Here is a 26,304-nt window from a genome sequence, read left to right on the forward strand (position 1 = left end):
ATTCCTTTTTTTTTTTTTCTTGCTCTTTATATCCTTCTACAGAGAATGCTTCTCTTTATCTTCCTAGAATTCTGAAACTCAGAAGAGACTCTCTTCTTTTTTGCAGTTTTCGACAAAACTCAATATTATTGAGATGGATTTATTGTTTAAGCATTCTACTCCTAATATTCCATTTTTAGCAGGATAAACTCATGTTCTTTGTTAAACATTTCCAGATGAGCTGCAAGATTGCATTACTTCAGCCAACGTAGCACAAATTGTATTTCAGTCTCTTTTGTTTGGTTTCACTTATTTGTTATCAATGCTGGACGCATTGTTTCTCATGCCAGGCAAATAAACTTCAGTGCAGTGAATGGTGACTGTGAATCTATAAATACCTGAATACAGTTGTTATCCCAGTGAACCATCAAATATGGTTAGACCAGGTATGCACAGTCTACTTAGATAATAAGTACACTTTAAATAGGTACAGCAGCTTTAGTTCCCCATCACTGAAGCCTTCATCCACTGCACACACAGTCTGTCCCAAACGCAAAGTAAGCCATTATTAGTTGGTGCGTTTGCTTCTGCTTGCTAGTTGAGGCAGATTAGAAACACATAATTCTGCTCTACCAGTTGATGAGCTGTAATTTATGAAGCTGCAACCGCTTTTATGATGCAGATGTCTTTAAGGAAGTCTTAGAAAGGCTCTAGGCTGAATGTCTCACACTTACAATTCTGAGAAGTGATGCAGGCAGTTCATGAGGTGGGAGGGTTGTGGCAGAAAAAAAGCAGTAATACACAAGATGCAGTAGGTAAACAACCTGGATGACCCTTCACAGTTACCTTCCTAGCTAGCTGAACTTAAGCACTTGCAGATTTTTGACCTTTTCTTCATGATGGTTTGTGACTGCCATCTTCTAATTCACCAGGTTGTCCAGCCTGCACCATAACACATTTCCTGCTTAATAGCACCAGCTTCAAGAGAAACTGAAGACTGGCTACTTGCCAAGCCTAGCACATCATTTTTTCCTCACTTTTGTTGTTCACTCTCTATCTGCATCTTCACTTGATTGCAGAGAGACACTTTTCATCATTGTGAAAAGCCATCTGATTAGAGCTCTCGTTAACCCATGAGTGAAGCTTATCATAAGTTCAGCTGGAGAAGTTCCTTGAATGCTTCAGAATTGTAAAGTTGCCATTTTTAAGAAACCTCAAAACCAGATTGCCAATTTGTTTTAGCTCAGCTTAAAACAAACTATTTTTTCTCAATAGATTTAAAGGAAACCTTTAAATCTACTATCTTTCAGAATGCCTCAGATGCCATGGAATTCTTCCACTGCTGACATCAGAGACCACATCTATCTGTACTACCCAATCCCTGACCATCCTTTTATACAACCCAATTCATAAAGCAAAGACAGATTGAACCATTAAATTATTCCTCTCTTAAACCATGTTCAGAACAACTCCCTATGGAAAAAGAAAAAAAAACTTTTGTTGTTGTTCTAGTTGTATTTTGAGAATATAAATTGTTTTTTGAGATTGGGAGAGTAAAGTTTACTTTTCAAACAATCATTCTTTTTCTCTTTTCTACCTCCCTTCCAGGGAGAGCTTATAAAGTGGATTTGTATGACTGTGCTGGACATTATCTCTTTGACACTCTTAGGCATCTTGACCCTCTCTGATACAGATATCAGATGTGGCACAAAAACAAGCTGCTCTTTTTAAACAGGCATCATCAGCTTTTTTTTAGAAAGCCATCTGATAAATATGCACAAATTCATAAGTATTGCTTTTATTGCTGTGCTTACTGGTAAGTTGTCATGGAAAATGTGTCCAGAAGGGCACTTGAAAGCTATGTCCTAGCAAGGGACAGTCCTCTGAATCAGTCATGGCATGAGCTGCAGAATTTCCATCAGTATCTTGGAATATCTCTAGAAGTCTCAAGGTAGTTCAGGGATTCCAGGTAAAATGAAACTATGAGAAAGGAAGTGTTCACAGATGATAGGTAATACTGCTGGCTGACAGCTTCCTCACTGAAAGTCTTTTCCGGCTTGCAGCAGATGACTTTCTAAAAACAAGGCTCTTTAAGCTCATATGTATAGAAGTATGGAATTCAGTTTTATTCCCTAGGCTTTTTACTTGTCTTTCTTTTTAGTGGTATTTTGCAAGCTGGAGTCACAAACATGCAACAAAGCCTGAGTAAAGCACTGGTGGCAAATCTGACTAGAATCAACACAAGTCTCTTCTCCTTTCTCAGACAGTTTTAACATTATGCAAGGACGTATTTCATCTGTCCTGGAAAACTGCAGTGAAGCATCTGTTGATTTCATTAAAACACAAAGATTCATAGGTTATGAGGGCAGAAAGAGCCATTATGATTAATCTAGACTGATTTGCTATATAATTAATTTCTGTCTCACTATGTCTTTTAGAAAAAACAAGTTCCTATTTTAATTTGCCAGTAGCTGAGAATACACCATAACCTGTAGTAATTTATTTCAACAGCAAATTACCCTCATGTAAAAATAAGTCATAATATTTTAAAATGTGAATTTCTCAAACTTCAGTTTCTAGCCTCCGGATCCTATTATTCCTTTGTCGTGTGGATTTAAGAGCCCTCTATTGTCAAATTCCATTTTTTGCATAGGTACTTGTAGTTTGTGATCAGATCACCTTGTAACCTCTACCTATTAAAAGGACTGAATTTGAATATTCTTTGCTATGGGACATGCATTCCAGTCCTTTAATTATGTTCTCTCTTCTCATTCTTGAATTTTTGGTGTGACAAACTGCAGATATCCAAAGCTGCCTTAGTTTTTCATTGCCCAAGCCAAAGAACTGTTTTCTCTTTATTCCTGCTCAGAATTCACCTGGTGAATTCACATTCAAGGATTATTTTTAGTCTTTTGTTTATGGTGCTGAGAGTTCTGACTATACTGAGTTGTACCTGACTATATGTTAGGATTTTGATGTCCAGATGTGGCTGTAAGCGGTATCTGAAGACAGTCACATAATCACATTGCACTTCGTTCCACACTCTTAACATTTTTCAGGTAGACTAGGTCTTGGTTGTGTTTGCTGTTTTGTTTTTATTTAAAGAAAATGTTGAAGAACAACAAATACTTGAATAACAGAGATTCAGATCTGGGTGAATCTGCTTCTTTGAAAATATTGGACTCAGAATGCTTGTATACATTCAATACCCTTTCACCTTTCTTCTGTAGGTCTTCCTTTGAAGTTGCTTTGTCAGTCTTTTTTCCAGACTTGCTCTCAGATCTACAATTACTAGTGACCAATTCCATGTAGTTTTCTCTAGGTCCTTTAAAAGTCTTCTTTGTTGAGGATGTTCTGCTTTGGCCTTGGTATAATCAGTGAAATGCATGGCAGTCTGCTGTAAACCCCAGACAAACTTGGAAGTGGACTCTCTGCTTTTCCCCAAAGCAGAAAGAAGTTGTTATTCAAGTATCAAATACATGAAAAGAGAAGCATAACCTGTGTGTTGCTCAGCTTGGGAGCTGGAAGCTGCTTATGTGTATGTAAGCAAATTCCTTTTACCAACAACCTGCAGAAGAAGTCCCTAAGAACAGATCATTGAGTCATAGCTAGATACAGGACATAGCCCAGCACCAGATTTCATCTGTAGGCTCTGTGCTACTTCTCCTCTCACGTAGAAGAGATTCAAATCCAGGTACTCATGCTATTTTTTTAGTTAAATGTCCATGTGAAGAACTGTTAATACTGCTCTATGAGAGCAATTCTCCTATGGTAAAATCATTAAAGTCTCTGTTCATTCTGGTCTGGCATTCTTTTGCCCCCCTAAGCAGCTCCATAAAAGGGTGAAACCATGAATGCAGTTGCACCAGAGTCGCACCAGTCCTGTAAGTGCTGTGAGAAGTACCATCTCCATTACCAATTATTCACTTTCACAGACTGTCCTTGCAGTGGGGCAAAGGATAGACTGCAGACATTCAGGAAAAGCCCTGCTAGAACTGAAGAACCATCAGCCCATTCATTCAGTATTCTGCTTCCAATAGCAGCAGTTGTTAAGTGCTACTAAGAGTGAGCACGTGAGCTGTCCTGGTTTTATCAGTATTCCATATCATGACATCATGTGGCAGATTGTTGTGTGCTTTTACCATTTGTAATAAATTCATTATCTCTCCTTATCTTAACTGAGCCATTTTTGTTTTTCTTCTCCCTGAAAAGGGGATGGGAGTATGAAGGGCCAGGGAGGCCTTCTCCTTGTTCTTCTCCCCCTCTGCCACATGTGGAACTGTGACATAAGCATAGTTGTTAACAGCATTACATTTTTCTTACATTCCCACAGCATACAGTCATCTGATGAAGATTAATTAGAATATCTATCCCTCCCTTTTCTTTTATAACAGCTTGCAAAACTTCCTTCCATACTTCCTCTTGTTTCTTTTTCTGAACCTGCTGCTACTCTCTTCTCTATTTCCATGACTTCTTGTAGTAGCATGTTCTAAAAGTTCTCATTGTAAATAAGTAAAAATCTATTTAAACTTGCATTTCTGGGAATACCTCTAGTTCTGTTATTGCTGGATGTGGCAGAGCTGTTCTGTGTTCATTTTCTCCACTATTATCTATAAGTTTTGATTATATTCTTTCTCAGTCTGAATGGGAGAGCTCTGGCTTTTTTTTTTTTTTTTTTTGGCCTGTCCTCATAGAGCAGCTCTTCCATGATCTTAATCACTCTATTCATTTTCCTTTGTACCTCAATTTCACCATTTCCTCAAGATGCAGAGACCAGCCTGTGTGCACTGCCCTGAGCTAGTGTTTGTGGAAAGCACCGCATGTGGCCCCAACAAAAAGTATGTGCAGAAGCCCTTGCCAGTCCAGGTCAAAACACGGAGCTACAGGGAGTAGTACACCTAATGTGACTCATGCCTTTTCTGGATACGGGTGTAGCCATTGCTTGTCTCTGCTGTCTGGCTCATTGTACTTGTTTGTCTGCCAGAGGGAGAGAGGTGCTGCAATGCACCTCCCTACTGAGCTGCTGGAAGGAGGTGTGTGGTCTGTCTAGCCAATGTATTTGACCTGGTTAATCCACGGAATGAAACTACTACAGTTCCACAAATTGAAAATATATTTTATTAGTGTTGTGGATAATAACAGACTTGATGTTTTCGAAGTCTGTGGAAGGGCAGAGTGCTCTCATAGGAAACTAGAGCAAAATAACTAGAGCTATTGCAGGTCAATACTGTCCTCTGCTGGGAGGAACTACAATGTTGTGACATGGCTCCACAAGGGAACTAACATTTGGATTCTCCTTTCACTCTGATGTAGGACGTTTTGCCTTTGGAACAGGGAGAACAGATGCTGTGCTGGCTACACTGGGAAAATTCTCCTTTAGTGCTTAGCAAAATATGGAAGTTCTTCACTTGCTACAATTTTGTTGAATTGTGATTTCATTTCTTTTTTATCCTAAGGTCATCTTTAGAATCTTGTTCCCCATCCTCTCTATCACACGCCTTTTAATATTTTCTGCTGATTTCTTTATCTGCCTTTCCTGTACTGTGATATTCCATAGCTTATTTCTGTTAGTTGCTACTAGGATTATATATGTCTGTCTGATTTTGGAAAATTTATTTTCTGATCTACTTATCCTCAATCTACTGCTGGGTTTACAACCTAGAGTACATCAGTGAAGAATTATCTGTTTGGTCAGAAACTCCCCTTGGGCCTTCAGACTGAGTATTACAGATGCACATCCAAATGTTATATCCGCATGTTTTTAAACCTGTCCATACGCCACCTCAGATGATATTTTTAGAATTAAAAATACACATCTCTTTTCCCCTCACTTTTCTTAGTAAATTGCTGACAACTCATCCTGCTAGCATTTTGAAAGCAGAAGAAATCAAATCTGTGTTTATGTGTGTGATGCCGTACGTAATGGGAAGAAAGTACTTTATAATAATACTTCCTTACAAGAAATTAGAGTTTTCAGTAGTGATGTAGAACTGCTATTTGCAGAAATGCTTCTGCTTGCTATATGTGCTCGACCAGCTTCAGGAAGCATGGAAGGCTGTTGAGAGGAAGATCTATTAATGAACATTATGTAGCTCTGTGCCTTCTCCAGTCCCTGACTCTGAGAGGATGGCACTGGGGCAGAGGGATGTGCTCTTTCACATGTGGTTTAATTCTGTACCTGCGAGAAAGGGAAAGTTGGGACTTTCACCTGAGCTAGGCATGCTCAATAGTATTTGGGACTCTCCTCTTGCATATTTTCCATTCATGTAGCAGTATGCAGAGTCCAGAGCTCTGGTCATCACCCCAGACTGTTTGAATCCAAGCACTCCATACACAGAGATTTTTGTGTGTTATGCAGTTATACCTATTGTAGGTTTGTGACTGTTGTGTTTCTTGGTAAGGTAAATTTCTCTCTCTCTCTCTCTCTCTCTCTCTTTCTTTCTTTCTCTCTCTCTCTCTCTTTCTTTCTCTCTCTCTCTCTCTCTCTCTTTTTCTTTCTCTCTTTTCCTTCCTTCCTTCCTTCCTTCCTTCCTTCCTTCCATCCATCCATCCATCCATCCATCTTGAAGCTCTTTAGGAACGACAGGACAATCACCAGTAGTTCACAGGAACTTGGTTAATTTTTTTTTACATCTCTCTTCTAATGGTAAAGTAGGTTTATAAGAATAATAAAAAAATGACAGTGGTGGCACAAAGTTCCCTGCTGTGGTTTGCAGAGATGGATATAGAGGTTAAACTTTGCTATGTATTTTGTATGGACTTTATGCAAATACAACAGCATGATGCCAGACATACACTGCACTTTATATACAAAAGCTTTTACAGCTGAATGAACCTGTGATCGAGTTAATTGTTCCCTCCGTCCTTCAGCAAGTGTTCTTCTCTTCTGCCAGATTATCTGATCTATAGTCATCACAGAATACACATTGCTGTCATTCCTGTACACCTTCCTGGTTCTGTTCTCTGCTTCTGCCATCATGTCACATTCTTGCGTGGTCTCCCTTCAGCTCCCCCACTGCCTTCTGGGAGAAGTTTATCTCCCACGGATGAAGGTAATTGGAGTATTTGTACAGTATGCAGGGTTGATGTATGATGTTTTTCTTTGTGTCTGGCAGGTTGTTTATAAGAATAATGACATTCGTCTGGAGCTGTCTCGCTTGGCACGGATTGGTGATACTAAGATGAAAATCTATGGAGAAGTGAAATTTGTATGTGAGAATGTGGCTACACTGGACCCCATCAGCTTTGAGACACCTGAGGCATATATTAGTTTGCCCAAATGGAACACCAAAAGGATGGGCTCCATATCATTTGATTTCCGAACCACCGAACCCAATGGACTAATACTTTTCACCCACGGCAAGCCTCAGGAGAGGAAGGATGCCAGGAGCCAGAAAAACACGAAGGTAGACTTCTTTGCAGTTGAACTTCTGGATGGGAACCTCTACTTGTTGCTGGACATGGGGTCTGGGACCATTAAAGTCAAAGCCACGCAGAAGAAGGCCAATGATGGAGAATGGTATCATGTGGATATTCAGCGAGATGGAAGATCAGGTAGAGTGGTGACTTTTTCTGTAGTAGATTCATCTTTCAGTTCTAGACCTACTAAGTATTAATCACCTTCTTACAAAAACCTAGTCTTACTCTAATGACATTTGTCCAGCAAAACAAAGATGTGAATGGACAGATTTTCATTAGATGTCTAATGCGAACTTCAGATAGAGTGTCACAGAGGGAGGCTATTAACCTTTATTCTAAATCTTCTGATACTCTGGACCTATCTTTACAATTTAGTATGTAATTGTACTGGTGACTTCTTTGTAGGCCATGGTAAGGTTTAAGAACCTTCTGAACTGTTATTATTTCATCCTTGTTTTGAGAAATTCTCAGTCATTTACTTTGGGTTTCTGTTTAAAAAGCAACTGAGCAGAAACCAAATGAGAACTTCCTGTTATGGTCTGTGTCTTCTACTGAATCTTGTGCCTTTAAAGAACAGAGAGTTTAGATCTTGTCACAAGGAAAATAGAATCAATGTGCACAATCAGTGAAAAAATCATGATGACAAATTAACATTTTCATACTGTTCTGTTTCACTTAGCATCTTGAGGTTTTCAGTTAGGTTTCTTTTTCGCTTGCAGCCTGTATGCCAAGTCTGAGAAATCCTAGTCTAAATATCTAGGTCAGCATTCAGTGGATTTTTTTTTTTTCCTCATAGCTACTTATTTTCAAAAATGTCTTTTAGTTTATTTTAATTAACATGCTTACCATGCAGTTACAAAGAGGTATTTTATTTGTTTCTAATGCTGCGTAAATGTTAGCATGCTAACGGTGATTATGTAAGGAAACAAGTAATATAACTTCATCTTAAGAATATGTGAACAATTGTGTGAGAATTCCTTCTGGACTGGTGGGATTTTTCAAAAGAGTTTTCAAAAGAGCTGACTTTCAGCTACTATGCATAGCCTAGCTGTTTGAACAGGTCTTTGCCTGAAGCCACGTTTTTCCTTTGATGATGTAAGGAGTTTTTCTGTATTTCACATCAGACTGTACTGGGACTTAATATATGTGGTTATATATTGCTATCTCCTAAAGACATCGATAGGAACATTTTATGAAAGAAGCCTTAAATAAATAAATAAGTTGAGCTTTGATTTCTTTAGAATAGCTAAAATTTAATTAACTTCCAAGAATAAAGTCAATTACTAGCATTCAGTACTGCCTTCAGTTTTCTTTACTCGCTTGGGGACTGTCTCATCCCTGGAGAGGCAGCTGGAGCAGGAGGAGAAATGACACTAAACTCTCTGCTAAAAAATTTTGTAAAATCCCACAAGAGGGACCCATGTTCATTTGTCTACAAGGCTGTGACAGATGGCATTGCTACTTTGTGGGTGAGATCATGGGACTAGCTTGTTTGTTGTCTGACAGAAAGGTTTGTGATGGCCTGAACGCTGATTGGAGATAACGGATTCTGAATTGAAAGCACTTTGCTCAACAAAATGAACATATTTGCACATTCTTTCCTCTCTCTCTCTCTCTCTTTTTTGTTTTTAATTGCTTTTTCTGCTAACAGCTAGTACTGGGATAATGATCCTTAGTGACTGATTTTGTGTCTCTCAGATACCCAGGATACTAACACTGACTTTTCCATGGCATACCTCTAGGAAGCGTCAACTATGCTTATTTTGTGGTGTTTTGGTAGATGTGAGAAGGGTGTTCATGATCCCTTTTTGTTAGTCCTTGGCGTTTCTCCCCTGTGTGCAGAACAGAGAATTGCTACACCTTAGAGATTTTTTATTTTTTATTTTTATTTTTTTTTTACATGCAAATACCTGTTTTGTAGAAACTGGACCAAAATAATGAACTTAAATTAAACTGAAATAACTGTTTGGGTTTAATGAACTAGTCCTATAAATGTTGGGATTCTTATTTCTAAGGCAGCCAGTCCTTTAATATATGTCATCTCCTTTACCTCTTTCCATTTCAGAAAAGTCCAAAACTTCAGGCTCTCCTGGGCTTAGTAAAATCCAGATATTCACTTCTGAACAGTACTAAGGCAGGAGTGCAAATGCTGAGAAAGCACAGCACTCTTATTCAAATAACCTCTGGCATCTCTGTCCCCTTAGGCTTTGTGTACGCTTTGGTCTGTGCTACCTGCCAGAGGAACAAGAGCTGTTTTTCTCTGGACTCTGACAGAAGCTGTCAGTGTGGACACGGACACTGTCCTGTAACCTTTCTGTCTCTGGGGAATGCTCCTACGCAGTGTCTACAAAACCTGTCACAGTTTCCAGTAGGGGAACACTGAGCATGTTACATGAGACAACATTTTTGGTTGGTCGTTGGCTACAAAACAAATGATATTCCACCCACTAAGACACTAAAAACCTTACTGGAAGCTTCTCTCTGCAGTTTCATCAGCACAATGCTTTGTATACCAGCTCAGACCAGCAACCGGGGTGCTAGTTTGTTTGTTCTTCAGCCCTGCATGAAATCTCTAAGGGCCTTGAAAGGAGGCCCATAGATGCTTTTGATTTCCCAAGTTGGGGTTTCATCTACTTCAACTCAGTCACAAACGTGGGATTCAGTGGAAGGAAAACAAAACGATGTTAGCCTATCTAGCTTCTCTTTCCTAGGATCAATTCAAACTTTTTCAACCTCAGTAGCTTGAACTGAAAAGACCTGTACAGTGGAGCTGGTATCACTTCCTTACAGAAATAATTGCAGGGTACAAATCACTGGCGGAAAGATTAGGCTGATGCCTAGCTAACTTTCTTTTACAATCTCATTCTCTTTCTCCGGGTTTTAGAATTCTCCAGTATTCTTCAATATTTCTTCTCTTTTAGGTGGTTTCTTTACCTTTCTGGTTTCTCCAGGTGTTGTTTGCTTTCTCTATAGTAGCAGCTGTTTGGAGCTCAGCTCCCCAGTATTGTGTTCCAATCTTTTGGGTAAGGTGTGCTCTGTATGCTGCTTTTGAGGAGTGGCAATGGAGATGCTGGAAAGGTAGCTGTGATCCCGTGGCTCTGTGACAAACTTCCTTCACAATAATAGGTGTATTGGCACATCTTCTCTTTTCTTACAGTGTAAAAAAGAAAATGTCTGCTCTGCTGCAGCTAGCTTTTACAAAATGATTCATCAAATAAGTCTGGTTCTCTGTCAGCTTTTAATTTGTAATGCCTCTATTGCTTCTGACACTCTACTGCCTTTTACATTATTCCTGTTTCACACACATGAGATACCTTGTCTCTTTGTTGTATGTGCTGTTCTCCAAGACAACACCCATTAAATTTGAAAAAAAAAAAAAAAGCATTCATACATGTCTGCACTTTCTCACAGAGACACAGAAATAGAGCTGGCTCTATTAACTAAACTCTCCCACCTTATTGTAGGTGTGTATGATAAAAATGCAATGATGTAGAATTAATCTTAAAGCCTGGATAGTCCTCTCTGAGGACAGACTACTTTAATGACAAGGCAATTGAATGTGATGATTTATTGCTAGCATGAGTGAATTGCTAATTTTTTGCTGAGTGTCTGGTGGGCAGATGTCCTTATCACAAAAGCTGCTGAATGCTCTTCAGAAGAGTGTGCTGCACTGGGATGTGAGAGACCTGTGTTGAGTTTCCTGCTTTTTTTCAGAAGTCTGACTAAAAAAAATCACTTTGCTTCTTTGCAACTGTTTCAAGTGTTCTGATTACATTTCTATATTGTATGTTCTGATTATTTTATGGCCTCAGTCTAGGTATGCCAGCATCTTTGCTTGCAACATACAGAGACCATTGCAATTTTAATAGCAAGTGTTCTTCAGAGGCAACTTTATCTTCCTCTACTTCAAATTTCCCATTTGTAAAATTGAAGTTAAAATACTTAACTGTCTTTGTAAAACCATAGAATGATTTACTTTGGAACAAACTTCTGGAGATTCCTAGTCCAAACTCTGCTGAAATATGTGCTTCCTACAGGGCTATGCCCATTTGTGTTTTGAATGTCTTCAAGGCTGGTGATTCGAACATCTCTCTGAGGATCCTGTTTCCAGTATTTGATGACTTTCAAGGTGCAAAATGTTTCATTTCATAGAGTTTGAATTTTGTAGAATCATAGAATCGTTTGAGTTTAAAGGGACCTCTAAAGGGATCACACTTCCTCTGTGATGAAAAGGGGCACCTACAGCTAGATCAGAGCCCCATCCAGCCTGATCTTGACAGTCTCCAGGGACATGACATCCACCATACCTCTGGGCAACCTGTACCAGGTGCCTCACTACTCTTATCATCAAATCTTTTTCTTTATATCCAGTCTGAATCTCCCCTCTTTTAGTTTTTAGTTTGAAACCATTCCCCTTGTCCTATCACAGTAGACACTGCTGAAGATTCTGTCCCCTTCTCTCTTATAGACCCCTTTTTAGACATTTGACAGACCACTCTCAAGACTTCCCATAGCCTTTTCTTTTCCAGGCTGGACAGCCCCAGCTCTTTCAGCTAGTAGGGGAGGTGTTCCATCCCTTTAATCATTTCTGTGGCTCTTCTCTGGACATTCTCCAACAGATCTATGTCTCTACTTTACTGAAGACTCCACATCTAGATGCAGTACTCCAATGGAAAATCTCACCAAGACACAGTTAGAGGGGCAGGATCACTTCCCTCAAACTGCTGACCACACTCATTTTAATGTAGCTCAGGATGCAGTTGGTTTTCTGGGCAGTAAGGGTACTCTTACTCTTGCAAGTTCTACCATGTGTATTAAGTAAAATAGGATGTGTTATGTCCAGGAAAAAGGAACTGGATTATAAGGACTCTGGAAAAAAAATGAGGGTCTTTCCTGACTGAATGAGTTTATCATAAAGTGAATGAAATGTAAGGATATGGAAACGAAAAGCTGAGTGCTTTGGAAATAGGCTTCACCATAGCTGTCTTTGGAAAACCTGATTATTAGCTCTCATCAAAAAATACTTGCTTGACTGGAAAGATGTGATGAAAAATGAGAAAACAAGAAATAAATATACTCCTCTTCCAATAAAAAAATGAAATTTTGTGAGATTAGCTTAAGGAGCTTATTTCAAAGAGATTTGAAATGAAAGGTTCAAACTTCAGTTTTCATCAAAGCAAATTACATTGACCTAATGAAGCTACACCTGTTTTATGCAGATGGGGGTGATAGCAGAATCACTCCTTCTGTCTTCTTAAACATACACCACCGGAACTGGTAAGGATGGATAAACAGTATTTGTATTGGGTAATGTACAAGTGGGGCTAAAGTTCAAGGTTTTACACAAAAATAACAAAAAAGTAAACATTATTGAGTTAATTAAGTATAAAATTTGTTTATGGGCTTTCTAAGTTTGGAGTACAAGTGTGAGGATTGCAACTTGTGATCAGTGTCTCTTGACATTGCAAGTTTATGCCACTGGCTCAAGTTCAAGTTGTTGTCTAACATATCCTCAGGTTCTTTTTGCTCCTTACTCAGTTGGGCTGTAGCCTGTAATTACGTGTGAGGTTATTCTGCCCCAGGTACAAGATTTTCTATTTATTGTTGTACATCAAACATTTCTATCAGCCCTTTTTTCTGGCTTTTAAAGGTTTTCTAACTAGTAGTCCTGTCCTTCCTCCAGTGCATTAGCCATCCTCCTCAATTTGATGTCATCGACTGCCTTGTTAAGAGTCTATTTTGTCCCATCATCCATGTCCAGCTTTGAAGGTACCAGTGAAATGTTTTCTCTAAGAGCTATGTCGCGTGAATGAATACTCTTAGTTTTTCTTCTCTTTTCCTGATACCATAAAAATCCTATATTTCTTCAGTAAGTCTTTGCTTTGCTGGATGAATACTATTCAGTAATGCTCAGTTTTTACCTATTGTTTAGATCTTGCATTGATATTCGAGTGACCTCATATCACAATGTGGCACACAGGCACACTTATGGAAACTCTTATGCTCTGTGATTCAAGAGAAGAAGCTGTGTGGGAGTCACCATCTCTGTTAGGAGTGTATTCACGTAGAGAATATTTAGTTTTTTGTACTGAATTATTGGAAGAAATTACCTAGACTGTAAGTGACTGAGGCTGTAAGTGAAAGCACTGATTGGTGTTTCCTTATCCTCCTCATTTAGGTACTATATCAGTGAACAGCAGACGCACCCCATTCACCGCTAGTGGAGAGAGTGAGATCCTAGATCTGGAGGGTGACATGTACCTGGGTGGGCTGCCAGAGAACCGGGCAGGACTCATCCTTCCCACTGAGCTCTGGACAGCAATGCTGAATTATGGCTACGTTGGCTGCATCCGAGATTTGTTCATCGATGGGCGAAGCAAGAACATCCGACAGCTGGCAGAGGCACAGAATGCAGCAGGAGTCAAGTCCTCCTGCTCCCGCCTGAGTACCAAGCAATGTGACAGCTACCCATGTAAGAACAATGCAGTCTGCAAGGATGGCTGGAACCGCTTCATTTGTGACTGCACTGGCACTGGCTATTGGGGGAGAACATGTGAGCGAGGTAAGTTGACCTCAGTTATGCAGAGTCGAAGGTGTGAAGATGTTTTAGAACAAAATTGAGTATTTCCATGAGACTTTCCTGTGCCCATGTTGATCTTTCCAATGCTGAGTTCCAGTCCCGACACTAGGAAAGCTCTCATCTCTGTTTACTTCCAGTTCTTTTCACTTGCATTTCATGAACTTATCTTCATGTGCTACTTTACTCCCTAAATCTGAAGTCCTTTTCTTTGGGCTCTGGGGTCACTTTGAGTACAGTTTGTCTTCTAAGACAGAAAATGCTGCCGTATGTGAGAAATCTCAGGCAAATTACTGGAGAACATATTGAATGTAAACTTGGATTGTTGTGATTTTTCTGGCATGGCATAGATGACATATCCCAGTTTGTCATGTTTTTGTGATTTTTTTATTTTTTTTTTATTGTTGGTATTCCACATCATAATATCATGTAAATCAGTTGGAGCTGATGTAAAGAGTCAGTGTTCCAGTTATGTGGTCCACTGTATCTGGGTGCTTTGTTCTCAGATGGGGAGCGGAGGGGCGACATTCCCACAGACACAGATCTAGGGATAACTCCACGACAAAGTTTTATCTAGTCATTTTTTTTACATGTGGGATTAGACAGATCTAATGAAGGAGTGAGTGGATGAATCTCTGCTCCTTACTGTTACTCTTTGACTGGTGATTGAAAGACATTGGATTGGAGAAATGAGACAAGTATTGCAGGTACAGGAAGGCTTACTTATGTGTGCTAGGCCACATGGAAATGAGTTCAGAAATGTAAGATATCTGAGCTATACGTTTCTCAAATAGCAAGTGATTCCATTAATTGCTGCTGTTCTTATTGTTCTGGTGATGCCCTTGAAATGAAGTGTGTGGTGTGTTGCCCTAATCAACAATAGCAGTTAATTGCCAATGGTCCTTAAAACAGTTGAAGCATCAAGATTGCAATCCATGCTGAGGACATAGGTGAAAATGTACTGTCATAAAATTCATGTATGTTGGCTATGCCAATGTCAGCTCAGCAGTTCTCTCTTATAGGCTATAGATTAGATGATTCTGGAAAACATCAGAGGTTTTGTCAACTACAGTGTTGTGAGTTGTTTTGGCCAGTTGTTGTGTAACTATGTCCTACAAAGACGTAAAAAGAAGCACTACCACCTACATTATTTCCCCTCAAAACTGTAGTTATGTTTGCTGTTGGTCTGTATTTGATATCAGTAGGAACCAGCTCTGTGATTCAGATCTTTCTGGACTCTGTCTCATGTCCGTCTCATGAATTTGGCTATCAGAAGAGAATCCAAAGGTAACCAATGACATAAAGAGCAGAATTCATCTTATGTACTTTGAATGTTTGTAGTTTTAATTTTTGTTCCTTTTGAGATCAGTGAAATCAGGTTAAGGGCACGAAACTACCAAAATCTAGAAGTGAATCTCGAGTCAAGCTTGAGATTTATAACTCAGCCATGATCTGGCCAGCATCAGTATTAGTAAGAAAGTAAGAAAGATGTGTGTGAATGTGTAATTACCAATGTGGGATCTTGTGGTCTTAAAAAATATGTGTTAAACATTATTTAAGGTTATAAAAAATAATGATGATATAGTTCAGGACGATCTAGATGATATTTGCAGAAGTCCTAATCTTGAGAAACTCATTTTTATTGTAACTAGAAACCCTCTTAATGATTTAGGCCCAATGTCAAGCAAAACATGGTTTTCATATGTGAGGTTCCTTGAGGCAGTTTGTGAGTATTTGGAAACTGTATACATGAAAAAAGTTCTGCATTTGAGATGTTTTTGATTCTACAGTGTTTATTGTGGTGTTACATAACAGCTTCATATTGCTGTGATCAAAGTACTTGATATGAGGAGATTGTTTCGGTGCAGTGATTTTGCCTCTATGAACAGAAGAATTGCAGGCTAGCAAAGATAATTTTCATTCTCATGGTCTGACACTCAAGGATTATTGCAAGTCACAATTTCAGCTGGCCTGTGACATAAATCCTGCTGGAATGTGAAAAGTTAATGTGAAGACTGGGAAGGGAATCACAGTGGGAAACGCTGCTGTGCCATAGTGGCACTTTGCACTGTGACTAGAGAGCTGCCATAGTACTACAGGAGCAAGGCTGGTGTGTAAGGGTAGGAATGAAGCAAACTTACTGACATTCTTTTCTAGTCTCCGCTGGTGTCTGGGAAGTGCTACAGTCCTTTGATTCCCCACACCTAAGTCTGTTAAAAGAGAGGAGGAAAGGAAATTCCTTGAAAGGAATTTGCAGCCCAAGATTTAGGTTAAGGTTAAGGGGCAGGGAATCCTAAAATAAAGGATCTCATATGTCTGTTACATCAGCATTGCTATATTTCTTGTATATTTTTCATGTTGCTATATGAAAGACTGTTATACATCTAAAAAGGACTGTGAAATGAAATTGTTTGTCTTGTAGTTAGAAAAGAGGGTTAGGTACTTTGTGTTAAGACAATACAAATAAACAGTATTTGACAGTATGTCAACTGCATCCTTCAGACAAGTTTCTGAAATGTCAGATACCCCACAACTATTGGAAGGGAACAGTGGTGTGGCTGTACTCAGGGGTGGAAAAGAAGGCATGGGATGTCTCTGCTGGTTTTGCAAGTGGCATTCATTTAATTCAACTAATGTTCTGATCTCTTTGTTTAGATGACTTTGATAAGTACTATAAGATTAAAAGAAAAAAAACCAAAAAAACGTAGAGGTTGGCATCGAGGACTTGTGCTAAGCACCTAAGCTCCTTGTGAAGCCAAGTGAGGAAGTTAATGTCTTCTCAGGGGAAATCTAGAGCAATTATGTGATTTGCTTGCCTCCTTTTGTTGATTTGCTTATCTCCTTTCATTGATTTTGTGGAGATTCTAGATAGATAATTCAGTACTGCCACACTTTGTCAGGGCTGTGCTAGGGAGGAGTTGACAGTGCCAAACTGCCAAGACTACCAAATTGACAAAAGTTAGGATGTCTTGGGGTGGGGGGACATAAAGCAAAGAAGATAGAAAAGAGGCAGACAGAGAAGACATAGTGCCTCCTCTAAGTGATGCTGAGTCCCTTGTAGACTACTGTAGGACAAACTTTGTGAGAAATGACAAAAAGGATTCTCAAGGGTAATGAGTAGCACATTTCCTTCCATTGTTTGAGAAATATCTTCTCATACAGGACCCAACAGAAATTTGGATGGCTTGCTAATGAGTCCAGAAAAAGGGCTGAAGAGATGATACAGATAGGCAGGAGGGTAGGAGAGAGAGAAGTGGTTCAGCTACTGTGAAGGTTCTTCAGTATTTTTTAGGTACTTAATATCTTCTGTGCTTTTTGGTTTCTAATTTATTAGTATTTGACATAAGCCAGAGCATCAGGTCACAGCAGTCCTGTTAATTGCACTAAATGAAAGTGTTAAGGGCAGAAGTTGAGGTCTGGCTAATGGAGCATGACATACTTCTTTTCTGTGAGAAAAAGAATTCTCCTCACAACCCACAGAATTTACTGAAAAGAACCCCAAAGCCCTGGCATTAAACAAGCAGGAGGAGCAATGTGCGTTGTATTCACGTTGGTTGTTTCCTGTAGCTGCAGTGAAAGCGCCATGAACCCCAAAGGGTCCATGGATCTGTTCCGCTCCTGAAAGCTCTCTGCAAGTTTTCCTTCTACCTAAACGTTGTGAAACAATGGAGGCCAAAAGCCCAAGAAGAAGGGCATAAGGCAAAATGCTACTGAAAATCAGTTTTAAACCAATTAAAATTAGATGTTGTTGATAACTCCTTTCTTATGCTTTTTCCTAGTTAATTGTCTTGATTGGCATTCTTTTATTAAGAGGTGTATAGTAATAAGATTAGCAAATGAAGGTTAGTGTGAGGTTGTTAGGTATTTAAAACTGAAATAAAGAGCTCTGAAATTTAGATTTTAAGCCTTTGGAATTAATTGCTCAGAACTGGACATTCCATTAGTCCTCTCCAGGTGAGACAGAAAAGTCATGTTCCTGACCTTTTCTGATCTTCACCCAGTACTCATTGCAGCAGACACATATCCCTTTCCTGTTCTCTGAAGGGCTGGAACCAGTGTCCCTTCCTGTTTGGGTTTGCTCACAGATGGGTTATTAACTCCTCAGCAAACCAGGCTTGCTTTGTGTTTTGCAACATACTGTTTGTGAACAGCAATATACCTGCTGTTGGCAATGATGATGTTGAGCATAGGGATACACATTCTGTTTTATTATCTGCCAAATACCTTTATGGTTATGTTTGCTAAGAGCAGTTTAATGACAACAAACATCTGCCCATTATCTATGCAATAAACAGAGATGCTGTAAAATTACTGGTAATAAGAAATGCTACAAAATCATTTACTGCATGGTTTAGGTGCTACATCCTTTGCTGTCTCAAGCACAGGTAGCAGCATAGATTTTTTTTTTTTTTAATTTTAGTGAAGATGTTTGATGATTACATACTTACAGATTTGTTTAAAAAACTTAAAATGTGTTGATATTATTTAGACAGTCCAGTCCTTCTGAGTCTGCAGTGAAACGTGCTAGGTAACTGCTGGGAATAGATTTTCTTATATCCTGGGGGGTGCTGGACACATTAGAAATAAAACCTTTGCTGCAGTGTTTTAATGTTTTTAATCCCAGCTGGATCTTGAATATTCAAAGACTTGAGGAAAGACTAAGCATAATTTTTATGATTTCATGAGATAAAGAGAAAGACGTTTAAGATCCGGAGCTTTGATCTTAAACATAATCTGAAGTCATTCTGTCATTGACTTATTAGTGTCAGGTAGGTTCCCGCTGTACAATTTGCCAAAATGTCTCTGAACAGCAGAAGAAAAGATTCCATCTGAATTTGGAAAAAGTTCAAGTAATCCCTTCACAGCCATTTGCATCTATGCATTACTAGCTTCTTAGTGAAGTCTCTATTCAGTATTATCTGAGGCATGTTAGCTTTGCTTAGGACATTTGTGCAAGAAGTTCATTTTCTCATTTACCATCAATCCAGTTGTAAGACTGTTTCTCTCTATAACTTGGCCAAGCAACTACTACTGTGGCATATGCTGTACACTAATTTTCTGCTCAAGAAGTGCAAACCTGTTGTACATTTGTGTTTTTTTTTTTAATGCTCATCTTCCTTGTCTGTCTCCATAATGACTGGCTGTCTCAAAGGTTGTTGTTTCATTTTCTAACTTCTGGTTAATTCAAATCTATTACAGCTCAAGGACTTTATGTAAAGTCAGCTTCTATCTTTAGATTTTATATTTCCCATCTTTGCCTCCTTTTTTTTTTTTTTTTTTTTTTTTGCTTTCTTTGGGGTAAGTTAACACCCAAACAGTTCCCAAAATACATCAGATATTGATCTAGATCCAGTAAGGGTAGTGCAGCCACGGTGGATCTTGTAAGGAAATAGAAACAAAATGAAGGAACAATTTCAGATTCTTTCAGTTCTGTGGAGTCATACTGTGAGCCTTTCCACTCTGCTTTGAATATGTATCAGTGGGACAAGTGATGGCATTTGAGGCCTTGTAATGCCTTTGTGACGTCCTCAGTACAGAAGAGTGTGTAGTTAATTCTGCAGTCAAATAGATTATATCTTTTTGGGAAAAGATCATTTCATGGTCTTTAGGCTGTTGAACTTTAACTTTGAAGAGTTTCATTGATGTGACAATATCCAACAGCAGCTGCTGAGCAGCTGGAAAATCTGAGACGGTATAAAAATCAACTGATTCTCTCTCCTATATTTTATAATGACACGGTTATGATTTTTTATCTTTTCTTTTTCATTCATCCCCCCTGCATCATCATGTGCTCTTGATATTTAAGGCCATGTATGTCATCTTTGCTGCATGTGAATTTGTTAGTACTCCAGGTGCTCTTTAACTCACCTTAATATGTTAATTGATTCCACAGAAAAATAATTTCTGCTATCTTTCTCTAAAATTTTATGTTTCTGGCTGTTTATTGCTGAGTGTAGCTTTTACAAGATCCTCCCAGTTGAAGAAATATAATCATCCAAAACTATTAGATTTTGTGCTACTGTCAGCTCTTATAAAGGGCACTTGAACAACAAAACAGATGTTACATGGGTGGAATCAGTAAGAACATTTAGTTAATGTTTTTTAACCTCTAACACTTTTCGTAGTATAGACTTTCACAGGACTGATATTGTGATGGTGTGTTTGTTTATCTACTTGTTTATAAATGGCAACTCAGATCAATGGCTTGTCCTTAATCCAAGCCACAGAATACCTCTCATCTGTAAGTCAAGACATGATGCTGCTCAGATGACTCCAAAGGGAAAATTATCATGGCAGATAAGTTTTGCCTGAATCACACTGTATCTAAATCATGGATCATCTGGAGTGATAAGTCTTAATGCAGAAAGGAAAAATTTTTTCACAGTTTCATCCTTGCTCTCCCAGGTAATCATCACACATGCTGTATGTATGATCCATCCATCCATATATATATATGTACATATATATATGAATAATATATATATATATAATATATATTATATATATATATATAATAGAATAATACCAGCTTGCTTGCAGTACGTATCTTTGAGTCTTTCATTGTTCAGTGGCTGATCTGAGTCCCAGTGGCACCATCCCCCCTTCCATTTTCATACCCTTGAATCAGATCATTTTGTATTTCTGCCGAGACTACCAATTGTCCCTACAATTAATGGAATATCTTGATGGAAGCAGCCAGGATGATGTACGTTCTCTTGTCATAAAAAATTATTTCCAACATTTGGAATGACTGTGTAGGCCTTTGAGATGTTATCTGTGAAATTAGCTTTCTCTATCTCTCTGCTTTGCCCAGTGGAAGCCTTCACACTGAAAGGCAGGCATTGGCACAGTGCTCTCATTTTCTCTCTCATTTCTTCTCTATTCATCTTGGTTAAAAGGAAGAACTTGGCATTCATGATGCTGCTTTAATTGACTCTCTCCATGTGGATAGTCATCCCTTGGACACTTTGATTGACCGAATGAGGCTATTATGTGGTATGGTAAGGATATTCAAAAGCACAGCCATCACCACAAGCATGGAAAGGTCATATCTGGTGGTGTTTCAGTCAGATCTGCTTGGTTTCTCTGCCTTTTTGCACAGGCAGTTAATCAACAGAATTGCTCATAGGATGGTCCTGGTAAAACCCTCACTAGGTACTATAGCCCAAGGTAGGACACTGTTGAGTTAAACCACTCTTACTCACTCTTCAAACGGGTCTAAGAATGCATAGATAAGAGTTTTCATTGTTGGTGTTTGTTTCATTACTAGCATCCTCATTTTTTTGTGTGTGTGATCAAAAACAAATTGGAGGGTAAGGTGAAGAAGAGGGAAACTTCATACTGACAAATGAAATCTCAGTAGAATATTCAGGGGTACTTCCTGCTTTGCAATTATAGATGATGAGTAGTTAAAACCTAACACTCAGGTCATATCCATGACATTAATGCAGAAGCCATGCCAATGCATATGTAAAGCAACAGGAAAATGTACAAGCATTGTGCTAAGGGCTCTTCATTTCATGATGTTTCATTCCATCTTTTTTTTTCTTTTTTCTAAATGGCGTACAGGTGTTGACTTGTAAAGTTCTGCCTGCTAAGGCGTGGTCTTGTGGTCACCCTAAATTGCTCCGGATGAGACTTTCCTACCATCCTAATCTTATGTTCTTTGGAGCAACTTAACATTTGTCTGCTTTTGAACAAGGAAGAATCGTAATCCTTTGTGTTGTGATATTTCTAAAGGAATCAGGAGAACAGGGTGGTTGGAGGGAATTACTGGTGGAAGCTGAATCAAAGCATCGGAGTTTAGGATTCAAATGGAGTCATGTAGAATTAGACTTTTAAGTCTGATTACCCCAATATCCACAGCCACCATTTTGAACTGTTGAGAAAAGGAAAACGTGGTATTTTAAATACTGATTTTTTATCCAGTACCATTCATTAAATGAGTGAAAATGGAAAACGGCTCTTCAGCCCTCAGCTGAAAAGCATTTTATATTGACAGCTCAGTCAGTTCTATGCTTGTGCTTGGAATGAAAAATATATGCAGAATAGCTATCCTTTGTATGCCTTATTCTTCTCCTGGGGTATTTGCATTAGAGATTAGAAGGTAGGTCATTCCTTCTGACATGTCTGGTCTTGGGTAGAGCTGGAAAGTAGAATGGTGAAAAGAACTATTCCATAGATTTGATTTCTACTCTTTTGCTTGTGTGAAAAGAAGAGGAAAACTGAAGACAGAAAGAGTCATTAGAGACCTTTATGCATCCAGTCCAGGAAACAGAGTAAGGGGCTTGGGGCTGAGTAGAGCAGAATGGAGATTGTGCCATATGTCTTATCTGCCATGTTAGGACAAGATTTACCCCTGAGTTTGGCAAAGACATGCTTGCTGAATAGTGAGAAAGAAGCAAGAATATTGAAAACATCCAAAATATTTTCATAGAACTGTATAATTGTTTGAGGAATCTTTAAAGGTCATCTGGTTCTACTTCTTTGCAATGAACAGGGACATTTACCACTAGATTCAAACCTAGTCTAGTGTGACCTTGGATGTCTCCACGGATGGGGCTTCCATCACTGGACAACTTGTTCCTGTTCTTCTTTTACCACAACCTTTTAAAAAATCTCTAACTTAAATATTTGTGACTAAAGATAAAAATGAGATCAAAGGAAAGACTATCCTGATATTAAGCAATCTCACAAAAATCTGGATTCTTGCACTGAACTCATAATAGGAGATCTGGTTCTTAGACCCAGGAGTCTAACAGTTCTGTTTCCAGTCAGGAACACATCCAAGTTTTCACCATGTTATTGCTAGCTCCCCATTGAAGTTCTCTTATTATGGTTTGGATTTTTGATGTAAAATCCAAAAGTCCCGCTGTTCCACTTTCTGTGGTAAGCCCTTTTGTTTTATTTGTGCAAGTCTTCATTCTGCATTATGTTTTTGCCCTATCATCTCTGAGGACTGACCAGTAAAGAGTTTTAGGTTTTCCCTCCCTATCATATAGGTCTAGAGGATGATTTAGCACTGCAGCCAAAGTCCTTTCCTCAAAACTGTAATTCTAATCATTCAAGCTTTTCTTCTTTTTGAGCACAGTGTCGATCTGCTGAGGGTGTGGCTAAAGTAAGGCACAGATAATAATTAGCAGTATACTTTCCAGTAGTTTTGGTGTGATGCAGGGAGATCTGCTGGGGTGTGGAGGACTTGGCATTAGCCACCTTGGTGTGGAAGGTGGAGACTGTGCAGTGTTCAGCAGGGAGATTTACAGCTGTCCCAGACCGGCACTCACCATCACAGTCCTGTATCTTGTCTTGTATCTTATTCTCATGCCATTTTATAGCCCTTTTAGGTTAAGCAATCAGACAAAAGGAAAAGACATGCAGTAAAGAGAAACAGAAGCTTTTCACTATGCTGTTTTTAAATATCTCACTTTGGCTTTACTTTAATTCTTTTTATTTAAAGTCAAAGGTACTTGAATTGCTTAAAAATGATATAAAGCAAAAAATAAAGGACTACCAGAAAAAGCCATGTCAAAGAGTAATGGATGCACAAGACAGAAAGACCTCTGTCCAAATAAAAAAAGGCAGAAAAGTGTATGCTGGAATTGGTATTGACTGTGCAGCGTGCACAGCGCTAATGGATCTGTGGAAGAAACAAGAACACTGCAGCCATAAAATGAAAACCTGGTCCACTGTGAATACTGATGAGAGTGTCAGAGACAGTGCTTTTATAGGGGTGCTTTTGCACACATGGCCTCATGAGCTAATCTGTTTATAAAGTCAGAGTGACAGGATGTAGATTAGCAATCAGTATCCTCATTTATTCAGTTCTCACCTACTTGATTTACAGTGCTATCATGTCTTTTTTTCTTTTGCCTTTTCCTACTGACTAGTTACTCTTTGCTAAGCCCATTTATTTTTTTTTTTTAATTATTGTTTTACTTTGAGAGAAGCCATAAAAGTTAAAAGTTGATTGTTTACTTTTCTTAATGTGTGTGTGTGTTGCCTACATTTCATTCCCTCATCTGTGCCACCAGCAAAGCTTCAGTCAGTAAGTTTCAGAAGTTCTGAAACAGCCGCTATGTCTCTTCTACTGCAAGTTGTTTTTTTTCCAGACCCTGCACCACTCAGACTAGGCAGGTATAGTGGTCTGGGACTCTTGTGATCTACTAGTTCAATGTGTTCCATCAAAGTATTGACTGTCAAAATCCCATTAAAACTGTGTAGCACCCATAGCAAGAGGATCCTTGCAAAAAAAGTATCCTGTTAGGAACAGAAGGAATTGTGTGAGCTAGAAACTGTCACTCAGTATCTGTTTGGATGACTGTTTTATATTTTTTCCTGCTTCAGCTTTATTATTGAGTTACATACTTGAGTAACATCTTGGTGAAGGCTACCTTGGAGGACTCCAGGGCAGGAAGGAGAAGCAAAATGCTGAAACTGGGAAGAGGGATACAGGGGTCCTGGCATTAGACTTCTTTATGTTTGGTATTGAGATATGCTCAATACTGAGATGTGGCAGAAGCATTCAAGCAGTGATCTAGCACATGCAACATTATGCTGAGGCTATCTTTGCACACTGGCAGTAAATTGTACACTATTTCTGCCATGTGGAGCCTGCCAAATCACAGTATTATCCTCTTTCCCTCTGTGGAAGCCAGAGATAGAGGCTCAGGTGGTTTTTTGTATCCATGCATACAAATAACCCATGGGAGATTGTTCAAACTTAAATAGGCAAGGTCATAACTGAGAGAAAGCCAGTACATTACTGACCTCTCTACCTGTTCTTGGGATGTCAGTATAGCTAAACAATTGTCACCCACCTTGTAAGAATGCAAAGTGAAGGTCCTACACAAAGAAGTGCCATTTTTGTATGTAAGCAGTGTTTTCAAAAAGAGATAGGTATCATTACCATTTCATGTTTTAGAAAACTGAGATACAGAGCAATTAAATTACCTAATAAAGATTATAAAAATAATTAGCCACAGACCTAGGCTGAGGTGGGTGTATTTACTACACTGGGATTTAAATTTCTGAATTTAGGATATCAGATAATTTAGTTATTAGTCTTAGTTCACTAAGAAGCTTCTTCCACCTTGAAAAAGCTGTCTGAGGTCTATAAAATAAAACCTGCAGACCTCTATGGACATGCTGATACAGTTCCTGGATCTCTTATTAGCTGTTCCTAGAGATAAATACTTACATACTCTGATAGGAAAAGATAATTCATATCAGAACCTAAGTTCCTTCATCCCCTCCTTGTTTGTTTTCCCACTTGGAAGAGCACTGCTGAATCATTTAGGCCTTTCAGCCAAGCAGTAATGAAAAGCTGATTACTGTGCAGCTCCCCATGGGTCAGCCTCTCTTATCCTGCATTGCACTAACTCAACTGTCATTCCCTGTGTGCCTGGACAGAATCCAGGGGACTCGGGGACAGCTAATATATGGAGGAAGTCACTGAAGATGTGCTTATAAGACAAAACTTAAGTTACACCGTCTATAACTTAAGGAATAAATGAACATTCATGAAATGTTACCTGACAGTGAGAGAAGACACACTGATCTCCCTGGGACTACAGGTAAAACTGCAACTATGCTGTTACTTGCAAAGCTTTTGCAAAGCTACAAAAGAGGTGCTGTTTAGAATGCGTGCTGTGAGATGTCCAACACAGAGAGCCAAGCCGTACAGAGTGCACAGTCCTCTTTGCTCTGCAAGGCTCTTGTCCCGTTAGCAGTACCTGCAGTTGCGCTATGTGAGCAGGGTTGTTGTGGCATGGAAATTCAGTGTCACTGCTGGGCTAATAAGTAAATTTGATCAGGGCTTTTCACAAACAAGCCTTGACATATGTGGGATATAAACAGTACAGTGCTTCACAAAGATACACAGTACAGGCATGCTTTTTGATTTTCTTTCTGGCTTATCAAAAGCTCAGACAAGTTGCATTTTTCTATGCTGCTTCTTCCACAGCAGAAAAAACAAAACAAAACAAAACAAAAAAAACAAACAACAACAACAAAAACAACAAAAACAACCAGATACATAAGACTTTCCTAAGTCATAAAAGAGTTGTAACGTGAAAAATTCATGACTCATTAAATATTTCAGATTCTAGGGTGGGAAAAGCTGAAGACCATCAAAACATTGATTCTAGCTAGTACTTGACCTTCGATTTCATAGATTTTCTTGAGCCTAATGGATGTCTTGGCATGGGAACAGGTAGAAAATCTAACCTACTGATTGATATTTCTTTTTTTTGTTATCTAAGTCATTTTTGTATTATTGCTAGATGATGCATCAGTAGAAAAATGTGGGCAGCTTTTGCTTCTGTATATTA

The 26,304-nt window shown here is 38.9% G+C and overlaps 1 protein-coding gene across 1 annotated transcript in view; it reads left to right on the forward strand.

Moving 5' to 3' along the window:
* NRXN3 (neurexin 3) overlaps positions 1–26,304 on the forward strand; it is a 938,203-nt gene that overhangs the window by 271,678 nt on the left and 640,221 nt on the right. The window contains exons 8-9 of the mRNA XM_090141457.1: positions 7,095–7,533; positions 13,577–13,960. Of these exons, the coding sequence (XP_089997583.1) occupies positions 7,095–7,533; positions 13,577–13,960 (823 nt within the window). The remainder of the gene's footprint in view (positions 1–7,094; positions 7,534–13,576; positions 13,961–26,304) is intronic.

Source organism: Phasianus colchicus, chromosome 5 (assembly GCF_987193195.1).
Source record: "Phasianus colchicus chromosome 5, bPhaCol1.hap1.1, whole genome shotgun sequence".
Taxonomy (NCBI): Eukaryota; Metazoa; Chordata; class Aves; order Galliformes; family Phasianidae; genus Phasianus; species Phasianus colchicus.